The sequence below is a fragment of the Penicillium subrubescens genome, assembly GCF_028828155.1.
Source record: "Penicillium subrubescens strain IBT 31985 chromosome Unknown utg000005l_segment0_segment0, whole genome shotgun sequence".
NCBI lineage: Eukaryota > Fungi > Ascomycota > Eurotiomycetes > Eurotiales > Aspergillaceae > Penicillium > Penicillium subrubescens.
In genome coordinates, this window is record NW_026643155.1 from 4683009 (window position 1) to 4706886 (window position 23878).

At 51.3% G+C, this 23878-nt stretch overlaps 8 protein-coding genes across 8 annotated transcripts; 5 read left to right on the forward strand and 3 right to left on the reverse strand.

The window, feature by feature from the left end:
* Positions 1 to 322: 322 nt before the first annotated feature.
* N7473_008220 (CCR4-NOT core subunit CDC39) lies at positions 323 to 7450 on the forward strand (the record flags this gene model as incomplete). Its single annotated transcript, XM_057154160.1, has 4 exons — positions 323 to 979; positions 1045 to 1369; positions 1440 to 7327; positions 7385 to 7450. 4 exons carry the CDS (start codon positions 323 to 325, stop codon positions 7448 to 7450), a joined length of 6936 nt encoding a protein of 2311 aa, XP_057008498.1.
* Positions 7451 to 8060: 610 nt separating this feature from the next.
* Positions 8061 to 9303, forward strand: N7473_008221 (seipin; the record flags this gene model as incomplete). The annotated part of the gene is made up of 4 exons (XM_057154161.1): positions 8061 to 8132; positions 8180 to 8364; positions 8429 to 8884; positions 8940 to 9303. The coding sequence occupies 4 exons, from the start codon at positions 8061 to 8063 to the stop codon at positions 9301 to 9303; spliced, it is 1077 nt and encodes a 358-aa protein (XP_057008499.1).
* A 212-nt stretch (positions 9304 to 9515) lies between these two features.
* On the forward strand, positions 9516 to 12098 carry N7473_008222 (uncharacterized protein; the record flags this gene model as incomplete). The annotated part of the gene is made up of 4 exons (XM_057154162.1): positions 9516 to 9527; positions 9588 to 10495; positions 10553 to 10612; positions 10811 to 12098. The coding sequence occupies 4 exons, from the start codon at positions 9516 to 9518 to the stop codon at positions 12096 to 12098; spliced, it is 2268 nt and encodes a 755-aa protein (XP_057008500.1).
* Positions 12099 to 12580: 482 nt separating this feature from the next.
* Positions 12581 to 14832, reverse strand: N7473_008223 (Zn(II)2Cys6 transcription factor; the record flags this gene model as incomplete). Its single annotated transcript, XM_057154163.1, has 5 exons — positions 12581 to 13052; positions 13131 to 13580; positions 13635 to 13831; positions 13893 to 14399; positions 14464 to 14832. The coding sequence occupies 5 exons, from the start codon at positions 14830 to 14832 to the stop codon at positions 12581 to 12583; spliced, it is 1995 nt and encodes a 664-aa protein (XP_057008501.1).
* Positions 14833 to 17457: 2625 nt separating this feature from the next.
* On the forward strand, positions 17458 to 18961 carry N7473_008224 (uncharacterized protein; the record flags this gene model as incomplete). The annotated part of the gene is made up of 3 exons (XM_057154164.1): positions 17458 to 17570; positions 17659 to 18750; positions 18802 to 18961. The coding sequence occupies 3 exons, from the start codon at positions 17458 to 17460 to the stop codon at positions 18959 to 18961; spliced, it is 1365 nt and encodes a 454-aa protein (XP_057008502.1).
* A 410-nt stretch (positions 18962 to 19371) lies between these two features.
* N7473_008225 (methyltransferase-like protein) lies at positions 19372 to 20793 on the reverse strand (the record flags this gene model as incomplete). The annotated part of the gene is made up of 3 exons (XM_057154165.1): positions 19372 to 19559; positions 19660 to 20007; positions 20061 to 20793. The coding sequence occupies 3 exons, from the start codon at positions 20791 to 20793 to the stop codon at positions 19372 to 19374; spliced, it is 1269 nt and encodes a 422-aa protein (XP_057008503.1).
* Positions 20794 to 21536: 743 nt separating this feature from the next.
* On the forward strand, positions 21537 to 22467 carry N7473_008226 (tyrosinase family protein; the record flags this gene model as incomplete). Its single annotated transcript, XM_057154166.1, has 2 exons — positions 21537 to 22175; positions 22261 to 22467. The coding sequence occupies 2 exons, from the start codon at positions 21537 to 21539 to the stop codon at positions 22465 to 22467; spliced, it is 846 nt and encodes a 281-aa protein (XP_057008504.1).
* A 342-nt stretch (positions 22468 to 22809) lies between these two features.
* On the reverse strand, positions 22810 to 23491 carry N7473_008227 (uncharacterized protein; the record flags this gene model as incomplete). The annotated part of the gene is made up of 2 exons (XM_057154167.1): positions 22810 to 23297; positions 23350 to 23491. The coding sequence occupies 2 exons, from the start codon at positions 23489 to 23491 to the stop codon at positions 22810 to 22812; spliced, it is 630 nt and encodes a 209-aa protein (XP_057008505.1).
* Between the last annotated feature and the right edge of the window lie 387 nt (positions 23492 to 23878).

Here is a 23878-nt window from a genome sequence, read left to right on the forward strand (position 1 = left end):
CTGCCTCACTCCAATTTTTCAGCTGTTTGCACCTGCACCACTCCTGCCTGACAGCCCAAAGCTCATGTTCGTCGGCCAGACACCTGAGGCACCCACACTTCCGACACCTCGCACCTTGCACACCAATCCTCCATCCTCACCTCATCGCTCTCCCATATTCCTCTTCCACACCCCCACCCCTATCCTTTCTTTCCATTTCCCCTCGACCGCGGAAATCGCATTTTCACCCTCATCTTTCACTCACCTGCATCGGTCTCATCTACGTCCCTATCCTTAAAAATCTGTCTGTGGACCCTCCAGATCAAATGATCGCGTCTCCTAGATGACCTTCCCTCCCCCACACCCTTCCGCCCAATCCTCGATTGCTTCTGGCACCGATAAATCTTCCTCGACCAGGACCGAGATTGGTGCCTGGGGTCGGTCCTCGTCGCAGTCCGGAATCCGTCGTGGGTTGACTCCCCTCGCGACCAACCTTTCCTCCTCCGCCGTCCCCTCCACATCTGCCCGGGGCTTGGACGCAGGCCCTGGGGCTTCGACACCTTCTTCATTCTCGGCTGTTCTGAGCTCCGCCAGGGCTCTTTCCGGGGGTAGCCCGAAACCTGCACCCTCTCCGTTCACTTCGCTGCAGTCGGGTTCACAGCAGCAAGCCCAGTCACTTTCCTCACCCAAGTTTCGCGCACACACCCCTTCCTCGGGTTCTCATTTCCCCTCCGCAGCAGGCCCCATCCCCGGTAGTGGAGGAACTGGGGGCGGTGGTGGACCCGGATCGTCTAGAGGTGTTGCCTTTTCACCACTTTCGTCCGGCACAACCGTGAATTCACCTACGGGCTTCGCTTCCGATAAGCCAGGCTCAGCAGCTCACTCAAGCCAGTCATCTCTCACGAAGATTTCGATTGCGCAAGTATTCCTCCTGTTGGACTCGATCACAGAGAAGGAAGGCAAAGAAAAGTGGGAAACAAAAGCTGCTCAAATCCACAAGGTATCTCTCTTTACAACTCCAGCCGCAGTTCACATTCGGTGAATGCTGACAACGGAATGAAACAGCTTGTCTCATCCAACGGAATGGAGGTCTACTCAAAGTATTTCCGCCGCCTGCTTACAGGCAATGCCCCGCAGATCTTCCCCGGCGTGAATAAGCCTGTTGAAAATGCCGGCAACTACCCCCTCCTGGTCCAGGAAATGCAGAAGGTCGCTCTAGACATTGAACAAGCACAGAAGATTGCTGACACGGTCGACACCTCTGAGGGAGATATCTTCCGCGATTTCGACCTCTCTACCTTTTTGGATCACTTCCGCCTCGACCCTGTTATGAAGGTTTCGCTTGCATTGGCCTTTAAGCTGACGAGCAAGTCTGATCTTCGAGCCAAGGGTAAGCTATATACCTTATTTCAACCCATCTTGGGAAGTGACCCACTGTTAACATCAATAATTCTCGCCAGCCGATGCCATTCTCTCAAACTCCATTACTCCCTTCCTTTCCAGCCTGGCGAATCCCTCCGAACCGACCAAAGACTTCCCGAACTCTTTCCTTGGCATGACAATTGAACGATTCATCCTATACCCCCCGCGCAATTTCACCAATGAGGTCAAGGCGAAGCTGGTTTACGCAAGCAATGTCCGCTTCCAAAAGCTCGCCCTGGATATGCCCCTCGAGGTTTCCTCAGCCTTGCAAATGTTCAACTTTGTCGATCCCGAATACACTCTCGTCCGACAGCTTCACGCTAAGGGACCTCGTGCCACCGCGAATACCGAGGCCATCACGGAGGTTATCAATGCTTCTGGGCCAGATGCTTGGAGTGAGGAACACTTGGCCAGTGCGATGCTCTTTATGATCTTGTCGCAGTACTGGCAACAATTCTCGCTGGAGACTCTTCTGAGCGCATATGCGGGCAAGCAAATCAATTGGGCTCTGGTCCTCCGGAGCTTTGATCGCGAAGGGTTGCGAGTTGACCCCCAGCAATTCTCTCGGCTGTTTGATGTGCTCTCCACCGTCGCTGCCAGTGACTCCTCTCTGGACCTTCAAAAGCTGTGGGGCGGAGACTGGGAGCATCGTGATGCACAGATCTCTCTTCTGACGGCTTTCATTGCCTCGCGCCCAGACCCAACGGTCATTCCTAACCTGCGTGCGACATTCCCTGAAGACTTCTTTGAGGACGCCCCGGAGTTTGTCAAGGTGCAAGGTGAACGTGCCGCCAAGTCCCCTCTTCGCTCCATAGATGCGATAAAGGCGATCTTTGATGTCGTGCTGTTCTCGCAGTCTTCGTGGGCTGCAACAGAGAGCCAGCTTCTCATTAAAGCCGTTGTTCAGCTCGATCTTCCGATTTTCCTCATTTCGGCTCTCACGATTAAACAGCCATGGACCGATGTTCAGACCAACTTTGTTCTGCGTACTTTCATCGTGTTCCTCTCGAAGCAGGAAGAAGGGTACCAGCTGGCTCTGAATGGAGCTTGGCGCCAGGACCGTCAATGGGTGGCAGGGAAGCTCTTCGATGCGTTCACGCAGGATCCAACTTCCACTGCAATGATCTATGAGCATGCCGCCGAGCACGGATGGCTTGACTATCTCCTCGGATTTACCAATGGCTTGGCTCTGGATCTCGCCTGCTACTCCCACCGCAAGAGCAACTTCGACCTCGAGCAATGGGTTCGCAATGCTTCTCAAAAGGGTCACATGAACATGGGCGATCTCTTGTCTAAGTTCCTCCGTATCAAGGCTGAGGATGAGCTCCATGTGCAACGAAAGGAACAGCCGGTACCGCAGATGGTCAGCCTTGCTGTGAAGACAGTGTACACGCTTCTGTCCGTCTTGGAGGAGTACGTCGGCGATCGTGAGAACCTCACTCCTGTTCAACGTATCTGCATTCAGACCTATCCTCGACTGATCAACTATGGCGAGGGGTATGACGATATCATTGACGCGAATGGTGAGAATGGCAATTCGCTCCCCGAGGCAATTGATAAGCAGATGCAAGATCTGTTCGGCAAGATGTACCACGAGGAACTTTCTTTGCGTGAAATGTTGGAGTTGATGCGGCAGTACAAGTCATCTCGGGATCCTACTGAACAGGATCTCTTTGCCTGCATGGTGCATGGCTTGATTGACGAGTACCACTGCTACCACGAGTACCCTCTTGAGGCTCTGACCAAGACTGCAGTCATGTTCGGAGGTATCATCAACTTTAGACTTGTGGATGGAATTACACTCAAGGTTGGTCTCGGCATGATTCTCGAGGCTGTCCGAGAGCACGAAGTGCACGACCCGATGTACAAGTTTGGTGTGGAGGCTATCGAACAATTAATCACCCGTCTCACCGAATGGGCTGGATTCTGTCACCTGCTCCTCCAGATTCCGACTCTGCAAGGTACTCAAATCTTCCAGAAAGCTGAGGACGTCCTTCATGAACAAGGGTCACAACTCGGTGAGGGCGAGCGATTCGATGACTTCGGTCCTACCACCTTGCCCAATGGCAACAACGACGATGCCTCCGCGACAGACGGCAGTCCCAGGAAATTCCGCTCTATCCAGGTTGATCCACCTCTTCGTTCGGATATTTATCACGATCCTGACGAGGACATTCAAGACAAGATTCTCTTTGTTTTGAACAACGTTTCAGAGCAAAACATCGATGAGAAGCTTCGGGATTTGCGTGAAGTCTTGCGCAACCAGCATCACCAATGGTTTGCTGCGTACCTGGTTGAAGAGCGTGCGAAGTTGCAGCCCAATTTCCAAAAGCTCTACCTCGACCTTCTGGGCCGAATTGACGACAAGATCCTTTGGGCTGAGGTCCTCAGAGAGACCTACGTCAGTCTCTCAAAGCTTCTGAACTCTGAAGCTACCCTCACCTCTTCCACGGATCGTGGTCACCTCAAGAATCTCGGCGCCTGGCTTGGCTCATTGACAATCGCGAAGGACAAGCCCATCAAGCACAAGAATGTGTACTTCAAGGGCCTGCTTTTGGAAGGCTATGATACCCAGCGCTTGATGGTTACCATCCCCTTTACCTGCAAGGTCCTTGTTCAAGCCACCAAGTCTCGGGTCTTCAGGCCTCCAAACCCATGGTTGATGGACATTTTAGGTCTCTTGCTTGAACTGTACCATTACGCGGAGCTCAAGCTCAACCTCAAGTTCGAGATTGAGGTGTTGTGCAAGGATCTCGACCTTGATCACAAGACTATCACACCAGCCATCATCATTCGTGACCGTACCGCCAATGTTGGCGAGGAAGCTCTGCCGCCGGTGGCTGCCAATATTCCCGAAGGGTTGGAGCCTTTCAATGATCTGGCCATCGGTCCTCTGGCTCAAGGCATCCAGAATGAGCGTTTGTCGCCAGCTGCAATCATGTCAACACTGCCTAGCCTTGACAAGATCCTTGTCCTGCCTCCCTCGGCGAGCAGCATGGTTGATCCCAGCATTCTTCGCCAGATCGTCCACACTGCGGTTGAGCGTGCCATCGCGGAGATCATTACTCCAGTTGTGGAACGCTCTGTCACTATTGCCTCCATCTCCACTGTCCAGCTCGTCTCGAAGGACTTTGCTACCGAGCCCGACGAGGAGAAGGTGCGACATTCTGCTGGTATCATGGTCCGACAACTGGCTGGAAGTCTTGCCCTTGTTACGTGCAAGGAACCGCTTAAGGTCAGCATGACCAACTACATCCGCATGATCCAACAAGAGTACTCTGATCAGCCTATGCCCGAAGGCTTGATTCTTATGTGCGTGAACGACAATTTGGATGCTGCTTGTGGTATCGTGGAGAAGGCCGCCGAGGAGAAGTCCCTGCCTGAGATTGAGAAGGTCATCGAGCCACAGCTGGAGGCACGCCGGCGCCACCTCGCTACCCGGCCAAATGAGCCATTCGTGGACCCTTCGATGAACCGCTGGGGTCTCTTCATTCCCGAGCCTTATCGCCAAATGCCCGGGGGCTTGAACAAAGAACAGTTGGCGATCTACGAGGAGTTTGCACGCCAATCCAGAGGCTCCGTCACAGCTCATCCCCAAAACGTTTCCACGGACTCTGGTCGTCAGATTCCTGATGTTCTACAGGAGGCTTTCCCTCCACCAATCCCCAACCTGTCAACCCCCGCTGAACAGCCGGCTGTTCCTCATCGCACTCCACAAGCGCAAAATGCGGCCGCTCAGATGGGTGTTCCCACGAACGGTTTCCTCGATGCCCAAAGCCCACGGGAGCGTGTCGAGTCTATGATCTCTGAGCTCCAGCTTTCTGCTCGGAATGCTCCCGAGGAGCACATCAAAGATCTTGGTCGGGACAGTACTGTTCTTCAGGAATACAATCAGGCCATGCGCGCTATTCTTGCTTCACCAAATGGGGAGGAGCTGGCCCGTTTAACCTCACTGAAGATCTGCACCACCCTCTACTCCCAGGCCTCTGGATCTCTGGAACTTGAGATTCTTGTTCACCTTCTCGCCAAGCTCTGCGATATGTCCTCCCTCATCGCACGGTATACCTGGGCGCTCCTGGCTGAGATTGATGACGAGCACATGTTCAACGTGCCTGTCACCGTTGCTCTCATCGATGCCGGTCTGCTAGACATTCGCCGGGTCGATATGGTCCTAACTCGTCTCATTCTCCAGAAGAATGTCAGCGCACTAGAGCTTCTCGAGAACCTGATGAACCGTGTGCTGTTCAATGACGAGCCTTCGGCTCTTCGGTCCGACTTCTCCGGAAGTTTGGAAGCCATGAGCCAGTGGCTCGCCGAAGATGCAAATGTTGCTCCCGCCTTGGAGATTGTCCGCAAGCTGCGCGATGTCGGCATCCCTGAAGTGGTCAACCCGCTTCTTACCGACCAGGCTCGGTCCAAGCGCGACCAGATGGAGTACATTTTCAGCGAATGGATTGGTGTCTACAAGGCCTCCGGTGCCAGTGAGCGCACTTACCTGTCCTTCCTTCAGGACATGCACAATCGCCAGGTCATGAACTCCCAAGAAGATTCGGCCCTCTTCTTCCGTCTCAGCATCGACATCTCGGTGGCCATGTTTGAGCATGAGTCGCAGAACCCCAACGGCAGCCTTGACGAAGCATTCCTGTATATTGACGCTCTCGCTAAGCTAGTCGTCCTTCTGGTTAAGCATCAAGGGGAGAGTACTGGCGCTGTCAAGGCCGATAAGCCTTCTTACTTCCACTCTATCTTGTCCGCTCTCGTGTTGGTCCTCAATAACCACCAGGTTATGCGGGGAGAGGCGTTCAATCAGCGTGTCTTCTTCCGCTTGTTCTCCAGCATTCTCTGCGAGTATTCATTGGCTGACCTGCAGCACCATGAACAGCACCAGGGCATGATCTTCGCCTTGGCGAACAAGTTCCTGTCGCTTCAGCCTCGCTACGTGCCCGGCTTTGTGTACGGATGGTTGTCCCTCGTTTCCCACCGTGTTTTCATGTCCGACATGCTCAACATGCCCGAGCGCGCTGGTTGGGCTCCCTATTGCGAGATCATGCAAGCTCTGCTTTCGTACATTGGCGAGCAGCTCAAGGCTGCTGAAATCCACTATGTCGCCAAGGACTTGTACAAGGGTGTGCTTCGCATTCTGCTGATCCTCCACCACGATTTCCCTGAATTCGTCGCCGAGAACCACTTCCAATTCTGCAATGTGATTCCTGCGCACTGCGCTCAGCTTCGCAACTTGGTTCTCAGTGCCTACCCTTCGTCCTTCCAGAAACTCCCGGATCCGTTCCGCGAAGGACTCAAGGTTGAGCGCCTCGAGGAGATGCGGGAGATCCCCAAAATCGCTGGCGACATCGCTGCCCCTTTGCAGCAAGCTAATATCAAGCACGTCATTGATGCTGCCCTGCAAAGCGATCAGGCTTCCGATACCGTTGTGCAGCAGATTTGCGAGGCTGTCGTTACTGCCGAGCCTAGAGAGACTGCTCTCTTCTACGTCCCGATCAATGTGGATGTTGTTCTCGTGAACGCCCTGGTCCTCTACATTGGCCAACAAGGTGTTGAGGAACATGCCTCGAAGAGCAACACTCGCAGTGCTTTCGAGACCTCGGCCCATGCCACCCTTCTGGAGAAGCTTGCCCAGGCCATGCAGCCTGAGGCCCGTTACTACCTGCTGAGCGCTATGGCTAATCAGCTGCGCTATCCCAACAGCCACACTTACTTCTTCAGCTTCACAATCCTGCGCTTGTTCGGTGTCGACTTCTCCGAGACCGATGATTCTGATATCCGCCAGCAGATCATCCGTGTCCTTCTGGAGCGACTGATCGTCCACCGTCCACACCCTTGGGGTCTTATCATCACCCTGCAGGAGCTTCTCCAGAACCGAAGCTACTCCTTTTTCCGCCTCCCATTCATCCAAGCGGCTCCCGAGGTAGGAAATAATGATCTTTGGAGTCTCATCGAATTATGCTCATACTTTTGCCCACAGATCGGTCGACTCTTCGATGCCCTGCTCCAACACATCCAACAGCAAAGCCCCCGCCCCGCCGCATAGGCTCCGCCTCTTTCTCCCTCTCCCCCTCTCGTCACATCATCTTTAGTCGGTAATTCTACTATCTGCCGCACCACACTTCCCTTCTCAATGTATTCTTCACGGTGTTTTTTGCTTTCACGGTTTCATTATTATGTCTTATGGGATATGCCATGGGGATGGCATGCATCTTTTCTTATTCGTCTCACGATGTTCGCATGACCTGAGATCATATGATATTTTCTTTTCGCTCCGAAGACGCAACCTGTAATGACAAGATTGTAAAAGCTGGAGTTGATGGTTCTTTTTTCCCTCTTGTTTCTCATCTGTTTTCTGCATCAACGGTGGGGGGTTTCCTAATGCAATCTATCATTTGCGTTCGTGTCTTTGGGGCGAGATTTGATTGTTATATTGTTATTAGAGTACAAATATGATTTATATCATAAATTCTGTTCGAAATTGTAGATAAAATGTGTTTTGTCCGGCGTATATCTATATATCTAAGCTTGGTGGGTGGGTTGCAGAGCTCTTGGAGGCAGCTCCGATAAGCAGCTCTTTAGATCGCCGCGTCACGACCTGCCGAGGAACTTGCTTCCAACAAACACCCACTCGCTCCTTCACCAACCCCCTCAATATGGCGGAATCCGAGTACAGCGACGATGAGACAGAATATGGCAGCCCTTCGCACTCACAGGCCGTCATCATGGTCAGTTTGGCTCCTTCGAAGTGGTGAATTTGTCTAACATGTGATAGGACGCGCTCCTGACGCCATTCCGCGCCCTGGTATCCAAGACCGCACTCCGCATTTACCTCAACATAATCCTATTTTCTGGAGCTACATTGCTGCTCTTGGGCATTTCTGGGATCGCATACGCAATCTTCTACTTCAGATTCATCCCTACGGTCGGGGTTGGCCGCGAAATCCACTTGCAGTTTGGGTACGACTGCCCGCATCCTCCTCCCCGCACAATAACAACATACTGACTCCGGTGGTTTTCACAGCGATCTCAACCCCTGGGGAATAGCGACCTTTGATTCCGAGTTTGTCTCTTCCCAGCCCTACGATGTCGCCGTGGCACTCGACCTACCCCGCACACCTACGAATCTTGACGTAGGCAACTTCATGATCGACCTCACTCTCTACTCTCCCGAGACCGCATCCGTGCTTCCAACGACGGCAAACTCACAGAATAAGATCTCTCACTCGCGCCGACCGGCTATTCTCACATACACATCACCTCTTGTGGATTTTGCGCGGAAACTGGTTCGCCTGCCGCTGTATGTGGTGGGTTGGCGCCGTGAAGCTGAGACCCTCGAGGTGTCGATGATGGAGAAGGTCGAGTTTGCGCGAGGCAGCCGGAACCGACCGCAAAGCTTACGGCTTGAAATTCAGAGCGAGAAGAAGATGCAGGTCTACTCGGCACGTGTTGAGTTCCGTGCCAGGTTCACAGGGCTTCGGTGGGTATTCCTTGATTAATCTAGTGGTGGGAGTACTTGCTAATTGCATTTTTAGGTGGTTCATGTACCGCTGGAAGTTGACTTTCTTTATGGTGTTTAGTTCTTTGTTCTGGACTGTCTCCATGGCTTCTGCAAGCTTGACCTGGTTCATTCTGACCTGGATCATGCAAGCCGAGAAGCCAGAGGCTGCGATCAAGGAAGAGGAAGATATTCCTGAGGCTATCAAAGAAGAGCCTGAAGATAGTAGCTCATCCAGTGACTCTGTCAAGATCAAAAAGGAGGAACCCGAGACCAAGAGCAGCTTTCTTCAGAGCTATCCAGCCGAGGGCGATTACCCGGGCCTTGGCTCTGGACGGGAAAGTGCTGAAGCACGCGGGGTGCAGAAACGAAAGAGTCATACAACCGAGGGTGATCATTGAGAGCGATAGTCACGAGAGTTAATGCATGCAGCTTGAAATACCCATAATAATTAAGTCCTGATAATCTAGGTGAAGTAATGCCAAGGAGTGGTGACATGATGTGATTTGGAGGTTCCCCGATCCGATAAAAAGCGATTCTGCGGGGCAAGTCTCTCGTCTCTCCGATTTCTCTCTTTCTTCCCCTCCATTTCCCCCCAATTGCCCAACCCAACATGCACATCCTGGTCAGTACTGCTCTCAAACGCCTTGAAATCCTGCGACGTATATGACTGATTCCTACTTAGGTCACCAACGACGACGGTCCGCCCTCGAACCAGTCGTCGCCCTACGTTCATTCCCTCGTCCACTCGCTCCAAGTCGCGGGCCACACAGTCTCCGTTGTCCTGCCTCACCAGCAGCGCTCATGGATCGGTAAGGCGCATATTGTCGGCGCATCCGTGAAACCTACATATTTCCGCCCGGGTACCTTGCATCAGGAAGATGGGACGATACACCACTTGCCGAGGGGAAGCAATGGCGAGCCCGATGATGGCGGCGACGAATGGATTCTGATCGACTCGACCCCGGCCAGCTGTGTCCAGATCGGACTCTACCACTTCTTCCAGGAAAAGGGCCCGATTGACGTCGTGGTGTCAGGTCCCAACTATGGCCGCAACACCACGGCGCTGTTTGCTCTGTCGAGTGGAACTATCGGGGGCGCCATGGAGGGTGCTGTGTGTGGGAAGCGCTCCATTGCTTTGTCTTATGCCTTCAGTTCTCGAAACCATGACCCCGTCATTATTAAAGAGGCATCTGAGCATTCGGTTAAGGTGATCGAGCACCTCTGCGCCAACTGGAAGGAGGGCGTGGACCTCTACAGTGTCAATGTCCCCTTGGAGCCTGGTGTGAGCCAGAATAAGGTTCTCTACACGGAAATGCTGGAGAACAAGTGGACTTCTGGCAGCTGCTTTGAACCTGCTGACCCCGCGACTGGCGATGACCCGGAGCTTCAAGAGCAGCGACTGCGTGATGTGGGCGAGAACACCGGAAAGAAGGCCGATACGGATGAAAGCACGACTGATAAGCCCGTTGGGCAACCTAGGATCAAGCACAAACACTTTAAATGGGCGCCTAACTTCCAGGATGTGTATCGAAGCGTGGAGGAGGGGCCTGCCGGCAATGACGGTTGGGTCGTCAAGGAGCAGATGACTAGGTGAGTTGCCGTCTCGTGTTTTTCTGGGGAAGTCAGTTGCTAATATCATTTCTCCAGTGTCACGCCTCTTATAGCGAGCTTCAAGCATATGCCCGGTATCACGGGAGAGATCAAGCTGTGAGTGGAATTTTAGGCATGATGGTTTTGAAGGTTTCGTTTCAGATATACATACTACAGTGCGCTTAGCTATCTGGCCTAGCTGATAGACCTCATGCTCCCTTATTCCCATTTGATATTCTGAGTTTTCTCTTATTTTTTTCTTTGCAATGTTACTTGATATACTTGGGACGGTTCTGATAGAGGAGGTGTATGTAGATCAGATAAACAGCCAACGATATTCTCCATTGTCGACTGTGACGATCCCTACGTTCAAGATCTTGTCGAGCGAGCACTCAAATACCGTCTCGGAGATACTGCTTGTATCAAGCGCATCTCAGATCTATCCGAACTTCCCGATCCCACTGCACCTTTTTTCCAGTATCGCGAGTACGAGCGACTGGACTTTGAGCATATAATGTCGCACTCGTCCACTTCCCTTGCAAACGCATACATCATCCGCAAGGCCCTGATCCGCAAGCATTACCTGTCCAACACGGTGGCCAATTGGATCTCCAAGCATCCGGACAGTATTCTTAAACATCATTTCAAGCCGGCCTTCGATTTTGAGCTCGACTACTCCGAGTTCCTCGACGAGGCCCTTCTGGAGGCATACGAGCTTCGCGAAAGCCTGGAAAAGAACGAAGAACGCCCAGACTCCGAGAAGGAATGGTGGATCCTGAAGCCCGGGATGAGTGACCGCGGACAAGGGATTCGCCTCTTCAGCAGCGAGGACCAACTCCGCGAAATCTTCGAAGAATGGGACGAAGAATCCGATGTCGAAGACGAGAGTGGTTCTGAAGATAACGTCCCTCAGACCACAACTCCCGCCGCACACGACGATGGCGTCGTCACTTCTCAACTCCGTCACTTCATGGCCCAGCCATACATCGATCCCCCACTTCTTCTTCCCTCGTCCTCGAACCGTAAATTCCATATCCGCACATACGTCCTCGCCACCGGTGCTCTGAAGGTGTATGTTTTCAAGGAGATGCTCGCCCTCTTCGCTGCCAAGTCCTACTGCGCACCACACGAATCAGAGGACGAAGTCCAAGATCTAGCCCGCCACTTGACAAACACCTGTTTCCAAGAAGGCGGCGCCTCCAACGAGGGCAGCGTGCGTCGCTTCTGGGATCTGGATCACCACGTTCCCGGCCTCTCAGAAGACTGGAAGGGGAAGATCTTCGAGCAGATTTGCGCCGTTACAGGTGAAGTCTTTGAAGCCGCGGCCCGAGGCATGATGGTTCATTTCCAGACATTGTCTAATGCATTTGAGTTGTTTGGTGTTGATTTCTTGGTGGATGCGGAAGGCAATGCGTGGTTATTGGAGTTGAATGCGTTCCCTGATTTCGCGCAGACGGGCGAGGAGTTGAAGGAGGTTGTTGTTGGGCGGTTGTTTGAGGAGACGATTGATGTTGCTGTGAAGCCGTTCTTTGGGCTGGGTGGGGATGATGGGGAGGGGAGTATGAAGTTGGTTGCTGATTTGGATCTGGGAAGACATGCATAGACGAGAGATTGGAGATTCGGGGGTGGGGTGGTTGAGTGATTGGTTTGGGTTCTTTTTAAACTGGGATATAAAGATAGGATGGGCGTTGTGGATTGAGATGGTATACCCATCGATTAAAAGCTTGTATACACTTCAATTCAAAGATATTAGTACATTTTGAGAATACTGGGTATCTACAGACAGGCACCTAAAATCAAATTGTTCGTCATCACGATACTGGAGAATTACCAGCTACGCGGGGCACCGGACATCAAGTTTTGGAAAGATACTTGGACTCGTGTCCCGGAATCAGTTATTTCGGCAAAATTGGCATAGAATGGTTGTCATGATGTGTAACCGATTTGTTATTTAGATATCTAACTTTGAACGAAAGTTAGGAATTTCTTGTCGTTGAATTTCACATGCAAAGCCCTTCAGGTTTGTCTGCATTAGGCCAGCGTCTCGGAGTGCGGTTGAGTCCGAGGCTCTGCGCCAGGTACTTGTCAAAGATCCATGCCACTATTACCCCTAAATCCAAACGAAGCAAGCTGGCCACCAAACAGGGACTCTAGCAGGTTCGTACCATCAATACCGCCCATAGAGGCATTGTACTCAGCTTCCCAACCCGAATTTGTACTAAAGCCTCGACTGATGAATCCCTGGGTGGATAAGCGGAGCCTCACTTGCTCACGTAGATTGTGTAGAAAGGCCCACAGTCGTTCCTCATCACTATTTCCTTCTCCTGGATTGCCGCATTCCATATCCACGTCGGCAATGGATTCCCAAGCTTGTTTGCAAAGAACTTTGATATCACCTGATAGATTGACTGTATCAATTGTTGATAGCTCGTTGATTATATGGAGCATTCCATGCAGTTGGGAATGCCGTCGAATGTGCCAGTGGAAGCGTCTGATATCAGGGTCTGCTAGAAGATTCTGATAGGAGGAAATCAGATCTTTGGCATACTCCATGGCCCTATTTTAGATCAGAATCGAGCAAAGGTCCGTTGTAATGACATTGAGGAAAGGAGAGACCCGGGGGGCTATGACATACTTTTTTCGAGCCGGGCTCCAGTAGCTGTTATTGGTAGTGCCATTACGCTCTTTCAGGAATCGATGATACACAAGGAGTCGGAGTTTATACTCACCAAGGCGACCAAGCTCCAGGGTCACTCTCTGAATAGGGTCGCTAGCATGGCAGAATTGCAAGTATTGTCTCTCGACTGATTCTACTGTTCCATCAAGGCATGTTTGGATTGTATCAGACCCAGCTGGGGGAACAGGAGTTGTTACCAGCTGTCTCAGGCCGAGGGAAAGTCGGTAGCGAACGAGAGACATGGTCATATCAGTAAAACGGGCGTTAGTTTTATCTTCCCGTGTGTTCTGCATAATATCTTCGTCATTCATGTTGCGCGGTAACGCAGTCGTAACTGTTGTAGGCCAGGTTTGGATGCTGATGGGCTCAGGATCTACGCCACGTGCTTCGCTAGACATGAAGTCGAGGCTTTTCGAGTTGTTAAAGCGAGTCCCTGCTAGCTTTTCAGGGCTCAATACTCACTGGACAATGACGTGCCAGACTCGTCGGCGAACTTCGGCAACAACAGCGCTGAATGGAGCTTGTGCTGGTTTTTGGATTCGCGTCCGGTCTGCCAGCACCTCGGGGTCCACATGAAGAGAAAATGATCGCGCAACGCGTAGCAAGAGACCAGTCAAGCAATAGTGGTATGGGACATCCGTTTCTTCACACGTTACAAACTGAGACATATCGCGTTAGTACACGCCAAGAGCAGGTGACTTGAGGTATCTCGATACGTACCAAAAACAGACAGCAAGCCGAGATTGAGTTTAGGCATGGCCTTTCAAGAAACTCTGATCGGACTAAACTCTGCTCAATAGCGAGCCGAAGAGCTTTTAAACATCCCTGCTTGACCTGTGAAGGGACAGTGTCCTCGCAAAGAGGCGATGGGTCCCACTGCTCCTGCTCGGATAAGCTAGTGAGAGCACTGAACAACACGGCAAAAAGAAGAGCCTCGAATGCTGCCGTCGATCGTCTATCAACTTCGTTATCATGTCCAATTTGGAGAAAGTACTCTTTCATTTCCTCCAAAAATGTCGGCTTGTGAATGATGCGCACAACTGGGTCCACCTGGTCGAGGAAAATTGCATATAATCGCTCGGCGTCAGGCAGTGGTGGCATATATGCCTGCGGGTGAAATTCGGGGTCTGGGGCGACAAATAGATTCAAAGGCTGAATGGGCTGTACTCGTTTCAAGGGTGGGTGTGGACCTTGGTCCGCGTCTAAGAGGGTTTCGAAATCGGGGTGCTATTTGAATGTCATTCAGTCAATATCAGAGTATGTATTTACGCTTTAAACATGAGCTACGCACCTGTGCAGCCAGCTGCTTCCAGTATGACCCTGATAAGAGGCGTGGCTCACTATCCACAATTTGAACATCGCCGATACTGGAAACAGCAGAACCCTCCGGAGGAGAGCTTCCAGCCGCATTACCTGCCAGTCGCGCGACTACCGTCTCAAGATGACTTAATCGCTGTGCAAGCTCTTTGTACGGTGCATCGTAACCTTCGGGCCTTGTGGCGTTCGTCTGAATCGGCTCACTAGGAGTCGTGGGGGCATATCGGCAGGAATGACCATGACGCGCGCAATTCTGACACTCAGGTTTTTCGCGCCCGCAGCGAATCTTTCGCGCGCGGCATCGCAGACATGAGTTGACTGTCCGCTTGGTAGCGGGGATCATTGGGTTCTTGAATCTCTGGCTGCGGCCATTGGAGCCAAAGGCGTTGTTCCTTGGTGAATGTGGAGTTCGGAGATCAAAGGCCGCGACCTGAGCCGAGCCGTGATTTGGCCCCCACTCTTCATGCCCTATGCTAGACTTGTATAGACCCACTGGTATATTCTGACCTGAAACTAGTCACTAGCAGACGATTCTATCATCACAGCGGACGGCGATAATCACAACTGGTGTTTACGACGAGTACTGCTTCCATCATATGGCAGGACAAAAAGTACAACGGAAACAGCAGGAAAAGAAAATTATTGAACCTATCATATGTAAACGCGTAGTAGAAAATGCGATAACAAGAGCAGAACTCCATAAGCAAACTTTGAGGCCACCCCAAGACTAATGTTAGAATTTCTAACAAGACAAGAATCCTATGCAAGCTTCCTCTTCCATGAGGAGAGGACCCGTAAATCAATTCGTAGAGTGTCAGATTCCAGCCCTGAAAGTCAAGCTTTCAAGTCGCTTCGGGTCAAGTCAAATTGCTCTTTGGCAGGTAATTGAAACGGATGTGTTTGATCTGAAGAGGGCTTTCAGGTGTAATAAGGAGAAAGAGTGAGAGTTCAAGTGCGACATAAATACTGACTATAGAAGGAAAAATGAACACAACACTTCAATCCCTATATAGCTAGAGCTCACTAGAACATACGGATACGAGATCCGAATCTTGACATTGACCACTATAACTAGATGTAGGTAGTGAAGGAGAAGCTAAGACAAAGATTTAGATATTTTGCTCGAATCCGTCCCATGTCCCCCCAAAGGGGCTCTACACTAATAGTTCCGCCAATATCATCTAACAGAGATGTCCACAAATCCCAGGTCCATCTCAGGAGGCGCATGAAAAAACTCAGACCACAGTATATCCAGAGGCAATGTAGAAAGCTCTTCACTATTGCTCGAGACTGAGCTAGGCTCCGACTTAATTTGCAACAGTGTGCTGTTGACTTCTGTTGGAATCAAGCCTCCTGACACGAGGTCTTTTGAGATCAACGAAGTTGTATTGAGCTTGCGCTCTTTCAGAGTAGCTCGGAGCTTTTGACCCTGTGAGTGCCGTCGACATCTGGCACGGACTACTCCAGTGTGCGACAAGCCGTCAAGACTTCGTGTTGTCTAGTAGCAGCCGGTTGGGTAGAGAGAGAAGTCACTGGCTAAAATAATGGCCGCATGGAAGACGTGTTGCATGATCGACCATAAATGAGAAGGATTGATGCTCACCAAGGGGCCTGCGTCGTCCATGAGGCGCCGTAACTTGAGTACCATTCGAGCGGAGCGTATGCCTGCCTTCCGTGAATATGCATACCGGTTGTTTACCGAACTCTCCAAGTGGAAGCGCCGATGCAACCAACATAAGCGGGTGTGGGCGGAGAAATGGAGGATTAGTCTCTGCCAAAAGAGATAGGGATGCCCTTGCGAACTGAACTGAGTATCCTGAGCTCTTTCCGGCTGAAGCGGGAAAAAAGATGGAAGATTTTGCAGGTAGTCTTGAAAATTTGCGTCTAAAGCCAAGATAGTACCGTAGTCCGGCTCGCTGGAATCGAACCCATTGAATGGGAGCTGATTCAAGGCTTCTTCGCATATTTCCGCCAATCTGATCCGAGCGATGGAAGCCGACATGGTCGTGGTGGCTAAGCATGTCTTAAATTGAAAATGAGTATACGTACCGCAGGATTTGCGGATGTCAAGGTGTTGAGTGAGGTAGTCATACGATGTGCTGCTGAAGTGCTTTTTTTGCTATGGTGGAGTACAGATTCCTCTAGGATTTTGATGCGTGCAACCAGCTCTGGGACGTTGGCAGAGGAGTCGTGGCAGACAATTGCCTTTGCTTCTATACCATATGCACCGCTCGGCAAGGCGGCCACGCTTTGCTGAGTAGAAGTATGTGGCGTGTTTCTCACACGCTTCGTGTCAGCCTGACTACTATAGACACATGTTTTTTGCGTTGCTGACACAATTTGCACAAGGTTTTTGACGGTCACAACGGAGCTTCTTAGATCGGCAAAGCTCACAAGAGAGTGGCCCGACGAATCCTTTGATGTACAAAGGTAGTTTGAACGGGCTTTCTCTCCATCCTTGTGAATAGTTGAGTAGTCTAGGGCTTTGCCGTTAGAAAGAAAGTGACTATATCACTTAATATGTCAAGATAATCTACCTTCAATCATATAAATTCTCATACATACAAGTTAGGACTAGCCGTAACTGAGTCATTGACATGGATGCAGGGGGAAGTAATTTGCTTGACGGCCGACGGACCAAGCGGGCCCGCTCGGCCGCCCTCGTACGAGACCCACATTTGAGGCTAATTATATAGGGTAAATGGATATGATTGGTCATTTCGAATAAAGTGGGGCTTCATACTAGATCCGAGTCTCCATTCGTATGTACGAAGTACAGGGACGCAGCAATCAGGTTATGTAGCCTTCTGTTAAGTCCGCGGACCTGGAGACTTACCTTTTTGGGCCATGTTTTAGTACGAGGAAGCCTTCTTATAAGCACCATAGGATATCCCCGGTTCATTCCCATTAAGAGATGTTCCAGTGACTTCCTCGGAAACTCCCAATTAACTCTTCAATTATCGCCAAAATGGCTCCTGTGAGCAAGGTCGAATTCGAGCCGCCGAATGGAGGGTGGAAGGCCTGGCGAACTGTATTTGGTTCGTTCCTATTGCAGACCTCGTCGTATGGCTATGTTACAGCGTGAGCACCGAACCCCAGATTATCTTGATCAATACAAAAGAGCAAATGTATTATTATGACTACAATATCTGACTATACGATATTAAAGATGCGGTGTTTTCACTCTATACTACAAGCAGGTCATGCTGCCAGAATACTCAGCTTCTCAGCTAGGTTGGATCGCAACCATCGCTGTCTTTCTCATTTTTGGCGTTGGTATACCTGTCGGTGCTCTTGTAGACCGCTACGGTACTCGTCCTGTGGTGGCCCCGTTCGTTGCCTTGGGAATTATATCTCTCGGTCTACTCAGTCTCCGCAAAACCTACTGGCAGGTTGTTCTCTGCCAAGGGGTTGCCTTTGGTCTTGCCTGCTCTGGTACAACTCTTCCTGCTGTTATTTGTGTCACTCAATGGTTCTCAACAAAACGTGGACTTGCCGTGGGCCTGGCAAGTGCTGGGAGCAGTTTTGGTGGACTTATTTTCCCTATAATGGTCTCTCGCTTGATCGATAGTTATGGCTTCAAAACAGCAATCCACTGGTCTACACTAGTGGTTGGTGTGTGCATGATCACTGGTTTGATATGTTGCGAGGGGCCATATCCTCCGAAGCGGCTCAGAGAAAAGGAAGCAAGCACCAGTCCATCCTTAGCATCCCCAAACCCCGATGAAAACATTGACGCAGACGATCTAGGTGTATCATGCTCCGTTGAAGGTCCAACAACCCCAGCCGCTGATCAGCCTGCTGGTAAAGTTCCTGGCATGCGTCACAATCTTGGTCCATGGATAGCTTTCTGTATTGGTGTCTTCTGCTGTACATTTTCCCTCCTAGTCCCTTTCGACTACCTACCAAGCATTGCTGTGGAACAGGGTATGAAGCAGGATCTAGCTCAATATACACTCGCCATGATCAACGCCGGGTCCATGATTGGACGTATTCTACCAGGATTTCTATCTGACTATATTGGCCAATTCAATGTCATGGCCCTAGTCAGCACCCTTTCCGCCATTGCAATGCTCGTTATCTGGCTTCCTGTCTATTACTTCCCTACAAATGGCGGCGTCATCTTCTTCTCCTTATTTTACGGATTTGTCTCTGGTGGATACACCAGTCTACTATCACCTTGTGTTGTCGCCTTGGTAGATGGCCAGGTGGCTAATCTCGGTGTCAAGTTTGGCATTGCCTGTCTCTGTCTTGCATTCGGGTAAGTGATCAAGTGTCGAGTGGTGGGAAAGCATTACTGATCGATTTCTAGGGCGTTGGTTGGAATTCCTGTTAGTGGCGCCGTAGCCGACAACACTGGCAACTGGGGCGGCCTCATTGGCCTATCCGGTGCTATGATGGCTCTTGGTGCTGTGAGCTTTATCGTTTCCCGTGTTCAAATGGGTGGATGGAACCCAATGACCAAGGTTTAAAGCAGAAGAGTGGCGTGCGTCGAATCTCAACTCCAAGCCAGAAGCGATCTGATAAAAACCTACATAGACTGTTTATTATTGTCTTCAACTTCTTCTATAGATGAATCGCATAATTTGATCATTGCACAGCTTGATCCATCGATTGAATTTCAAATGCATTAGGGAATTTTAGTCTCTGGGGTGATCATGACTGAGATTTAATTAGTCTGAACGAGAAGGAGTAGCAAAATTCAGTACCAACAGTTTCGAATGTTAATATTTTTTATTTAAATATCCATCTCTTTAAATGCTGGCTATGAAAAAGCGCAAGATAGGTAGAAGCAACCTTAGTGGTTGTACCGTTCTACCCCCTCTTTGTCGCGGACCAGAACTGCGTAACTGGCCATCTCATCAGCAAATGTCCTCTCTCCTTACTCCTCACAAGGAAACAGCAGGCACTCACCATAAGTAAACTTCAGCAACGTCTCCGGCTGCTCGACGTACAAGCTGTCGATACTTTTCCTTGACGTATGGTCCACGTCGAATCCGAGCAGATCTGCCAGCTGGAGCACTTCTTCCGCGGAGAGCTGGAGAGCGGTATGGGTGCCCCATTTCAGTGCTGGGTATATACACGTCAGCCCGAGTTCATCGATGCACAAGTCTCAAGAAAACCATGAATTTTAGTGTCCCCGGAAAGGAGAGCCCTGACGGTAACGTACGCCCTAAGTTAATCCAAATCCCACCGGGTTTCAGCAGCCGATGTATGTTGCTCAGGAAGTCAATCACGCTCTTAGATATGTCGATGAAGAAGAGCGTGACGACCGCATCAAACTCACCGTCACTGGGAAACATCTCTAAGAAGTCACCCTCGACAAGCTTGACGGTCTTGTTTGGCCAGTGGTCCGGCACCGTTATGGCAGAGTAGCGCGAGGAGGGGTCGGCCTGATGGGTCCATTTAGTGACAAAAGGCTGGAAGGTGTGCTGATGGAGCGAGCTCGTATGGCTTGTTAGTAGGTGGTAGGCCAGGATGGAGCCGTAGTCTAGCTCGTTTGCCGTCACGTTGTACCCTAACGCCGATATGAGGCCTTGCCTTGAATTCAGTGAAGTTGGATGGACACACCGATATCTGCGAGATCGCTCGCCAGCCTGCCCATACCGCTTCCGGGTACAAGGACCTTGCTCCCTCCCCCGGTTCCGCCGAAATGTTGCCCAAGCGCAGATAGAATAGGCGGAAACACGGCCTGTCTCTCCTTCGCGCCTTGCGTGCTCCAGTCTCGCGAAAGAAGCGAAAACGCCGAGTCTATAACGCCAAATTCCGCGTCTTCATTGTCATTTAGCGATAGCGGGCCGATGTCATATTTCTCCCTCGCAATCTGCGCAATCTTTTCCGAGAACTGTGCGTTCGCTTCGATTCCTCCCCTGGCCTTCTCGAAGTGTGCAGGATAGCCGAGCTTCTTGCTTATCGCCATCTGCGCGGGCGTCTGCTTGGAATATCGCGCATACTTTCGCTGGAGTACTTGCTCGGCAAGAAACGGATACTGCTCGAAGGAGTTGATGCAGTGCGCCAGTCCAGCCAGAACGGAGGGGTATCGTTTCCCTCTCCCCTCTCCGGGCGCACGCACGGGGTTCTCGGGCTCAACGGAAGCTTGGAAGGGTGCTTCGTGGTTTGGTGCTGAATGGGCGGCAAGCGGGGAGGTGAGAGCGACGTGAAGAGCTTTGGCGCGCTCAGAAAGGGAAGAGAAGAGAAAATCAGTGCCGAATGACGAGTCGGAGCCACGGATCCCGAGGTAAAGGGGTACGGCAACGCAAAGGAGTATATAAAGGGAGCGGGAGAGGTAGGTCGAGATATGCATCGTGATCGTTATGCCTCTGAGACAGATAGGTATGGACGAGGATAGTTGTAGCACAAACGGAAGCCCGTAGCAGGACTAGATAGTATCATGGATAATCTATTAAATCATTCATTAAGACGTCTGTGGCACTAGAGCAAATCGGGGGCCAATGCCTGTTAGGTAGTATTGGGCTTCAAGTACTCCGTAGCTCCGTAATTACTATACATAGTTAATTTGGACTACTTAAACTGCTCTAAATCTTGAGAAGTTGAGACAGGTATCAATAGCGCAGTAGCGGCCCAATCAAGAGCATGCTGAGCAGCCGACTGCGATTATTAAACCCTGCTACTAACCTTCTTATCGTGACCTGCTCTCCACGCCCTTCCCCTCTCTATTCCCTTTTCTGGCCGAAATAATAGCGATGGGCTGTTCAATTCTGTTCCTCTGCGTTCTCTGTGTCCTTGCATGTGGGCACGCATTGAATGAGGGCCAACCACAAAAGTGTAGCAAGCTACTGACACGCAAAGAATGGCGGACATTGACGAATAGGGAGAAAGCTGAGTGGGTGGGAGCAGTCAAGGTGCGCGACATCATTCCTATACTTTAAGTAATGTACCACGTTACTTACATTGAGTAGTGTTTGGCGAGTATACGACACGAACGGCTTTCCTTGACGAAGGACAAGACCGTGCTGAAGGGGAAGAGGAGCCTCTACGACGACTTCTCGTACTCGCACGCATCAGTGGATCACAGCGCACATAGGAATGCCTACTTTTTACCGTGGCGTGCGTTCCCAACTTCCGTCCATCCTCCTTGCCCTTCCCCGAGCGCGTGCTGACAGGAACCCAGACCGCTGGTTCACTTATCTATTCGACACCTCCCTCCGCCACAATTGCGGCTACAGTGGGCCAACGCCATACTGGGACTGGTCGCGCGATCACGCAGACCTGTTCGGCTCGCCCGTGTTCGAGGACTCCCCGGAGTACGGGCTCGGTGGAACCGGTGATTGCAATTCCTCCCCCCAGGCGGACTGTACCGTCACCACGGGAGCTTTTGCCGCATCCACGGGGAAGTTCGAGCTTGCCTGGCCGATTCCGCACCCGCTGCGGAGGAATTTGACGCTCATAACCGGCTGGTACCCCAATGAGCTGCCTCAAAACCGCACCCTCGGCCCGGCCTTTGTGCGCAACGCGACTGAGCAAACCACGGGCGACTTCTTCCGATTCCAGCGCGCAATGACACTGCTGCACAACCATGTACACAATTTCGTTGGCGGCGACTTGGCGGGAGACTGCCCGAAGGCCTTACCGGAGGGTGATTGCCAGGGCATGGCAATCAGCTTCACGCCTAATGACCCGCTCTTTTGGCTGCATCATGTCCAACTTGACCGGTTGTGGAGTAAGGTGCGCCCCTTGAAACCCATGCTACTTTCTCGCTTAACAGGCTTGCTGCAGTGGTTGTCAACGCTACTGACATAAATTTGTATAGTGGCAGCGCCACCACCCATCTAATTTCGCCGCTTTCTCCGGCATGCCCTTCACCCCACACAATATGACCGACCCACGCTACGACCCTGATGCGCATGCAGATCATCAGATGACCTTTGACGTCCAAAGTGTGCCCGTGGCGCCTAGGAAGGTGTTTGATACGCAGAGTTGGCCGTTGTGCTATCAGTATGCGGACGATCAGGAGTGATGGTTACAGCACTACTGTAAACTAGTTTGACTAGTCTGTCTAGTGATTAGGTCCTAAACTGGACTGATACTGACACATATGAGGGGTTAGCTGACTCGGAAAAGGGATTCTGCTCCGCCTTGTTTCTCCACGGCCCCTCACTCGGCTGACTTCTCGTCCTTGATAGAGAAAACGAGAAGCGAGGTGCCATGGACTCTTGCTGAACTGTTGGTGCATCTTCGCACATATTCGCGGAGAGTATACGTCACGGACTCTCCCACAAACTCCTCTGGAAGACACTGCAGGTTTCGAGTTCCTTACGATGCAAAATGTTTACAGCTCTATGCTCCGTACACTATGCCATTAACTAGACTCCTTGAATCTCGTGTACATTTCCGGTGTCCACTCCTTATGCCGGCTCTCCATCCAATCATACACCTGTCTCCAGTCCCGACAGGTATGCACAGCTTCGCTACCTGCAGCGACTTTATCCCCATTAGCCAATTTCATATTCGTACCGCCCGGCTCGAGGGTTGTATCAGCGGCACAGAGAATACTCTGTCGTAGGTAATGAAAGCAATGCGCCGTATGATCCGATCCGTCGTCCCCGTTGACAAGCACCGCGCGTATATGGTTCAGGCAGTGCATTTGGTGCCACATCGACACCCCGAAAGCGAAATGCTCCTCTCCTAAGAATACAAAGCCCTTGCCGGGAGGACGGATTGAGTTCCATTCCGCCGTGGCCGTGATGCCTTCCATGCCGTAGTGCAAGGGATCATCGTGGAAGGCAGCTTGGATGGTGCGGACTTTTATGGGAAGCTCCCGAGGCCTGTCGCCAGCGAGGTAGGCTACTATGCGTTAGTTATGGATGTGAGGAGAGCTGGAGGCTGGGATACGACGTACAGTATTCCTGCGGCGTTCCGCGCGTTATGATGCGGAGCGAGTAGAAGAGGACCCCCAAGTTCATGAAGACGGATATACTCAACGCCACGAGCAGCCCGAGGAAGGGGCCGGGGAATTGGCCCGCCAGGAACTTAGGGAACATCTTGGCCTGTTGAGGGCAGCAAGAGGGTAACGGGGATTCTGTTCAGTATCAGGAGCGGGCGATTGGTGTTTAACACATGAAGGGCTGTATCCACTCCATGCTGGAGATCTCTACATGTCATGATGGATGGTCCACAAGAGCGGGGAATGAGGAGATGAAAGGGTTGAGATGCTCTATTGAACATGGCCCTTAACTGAAGGATTCAAGAAAGGGTGGCTAAAAAGGACTGAAGCCCATGCAGAGCAATTTGGCAATTTGTGACTCCACACAGAATACTACCCTAACTCATCACTGAAAGGTCCTCATCGAAAGACACATGGATGACTCTGGAGGGAATATATCACTATTATGCTTTGGACCAAAGAGGAAGGTGGCAGGGAAGAAGTA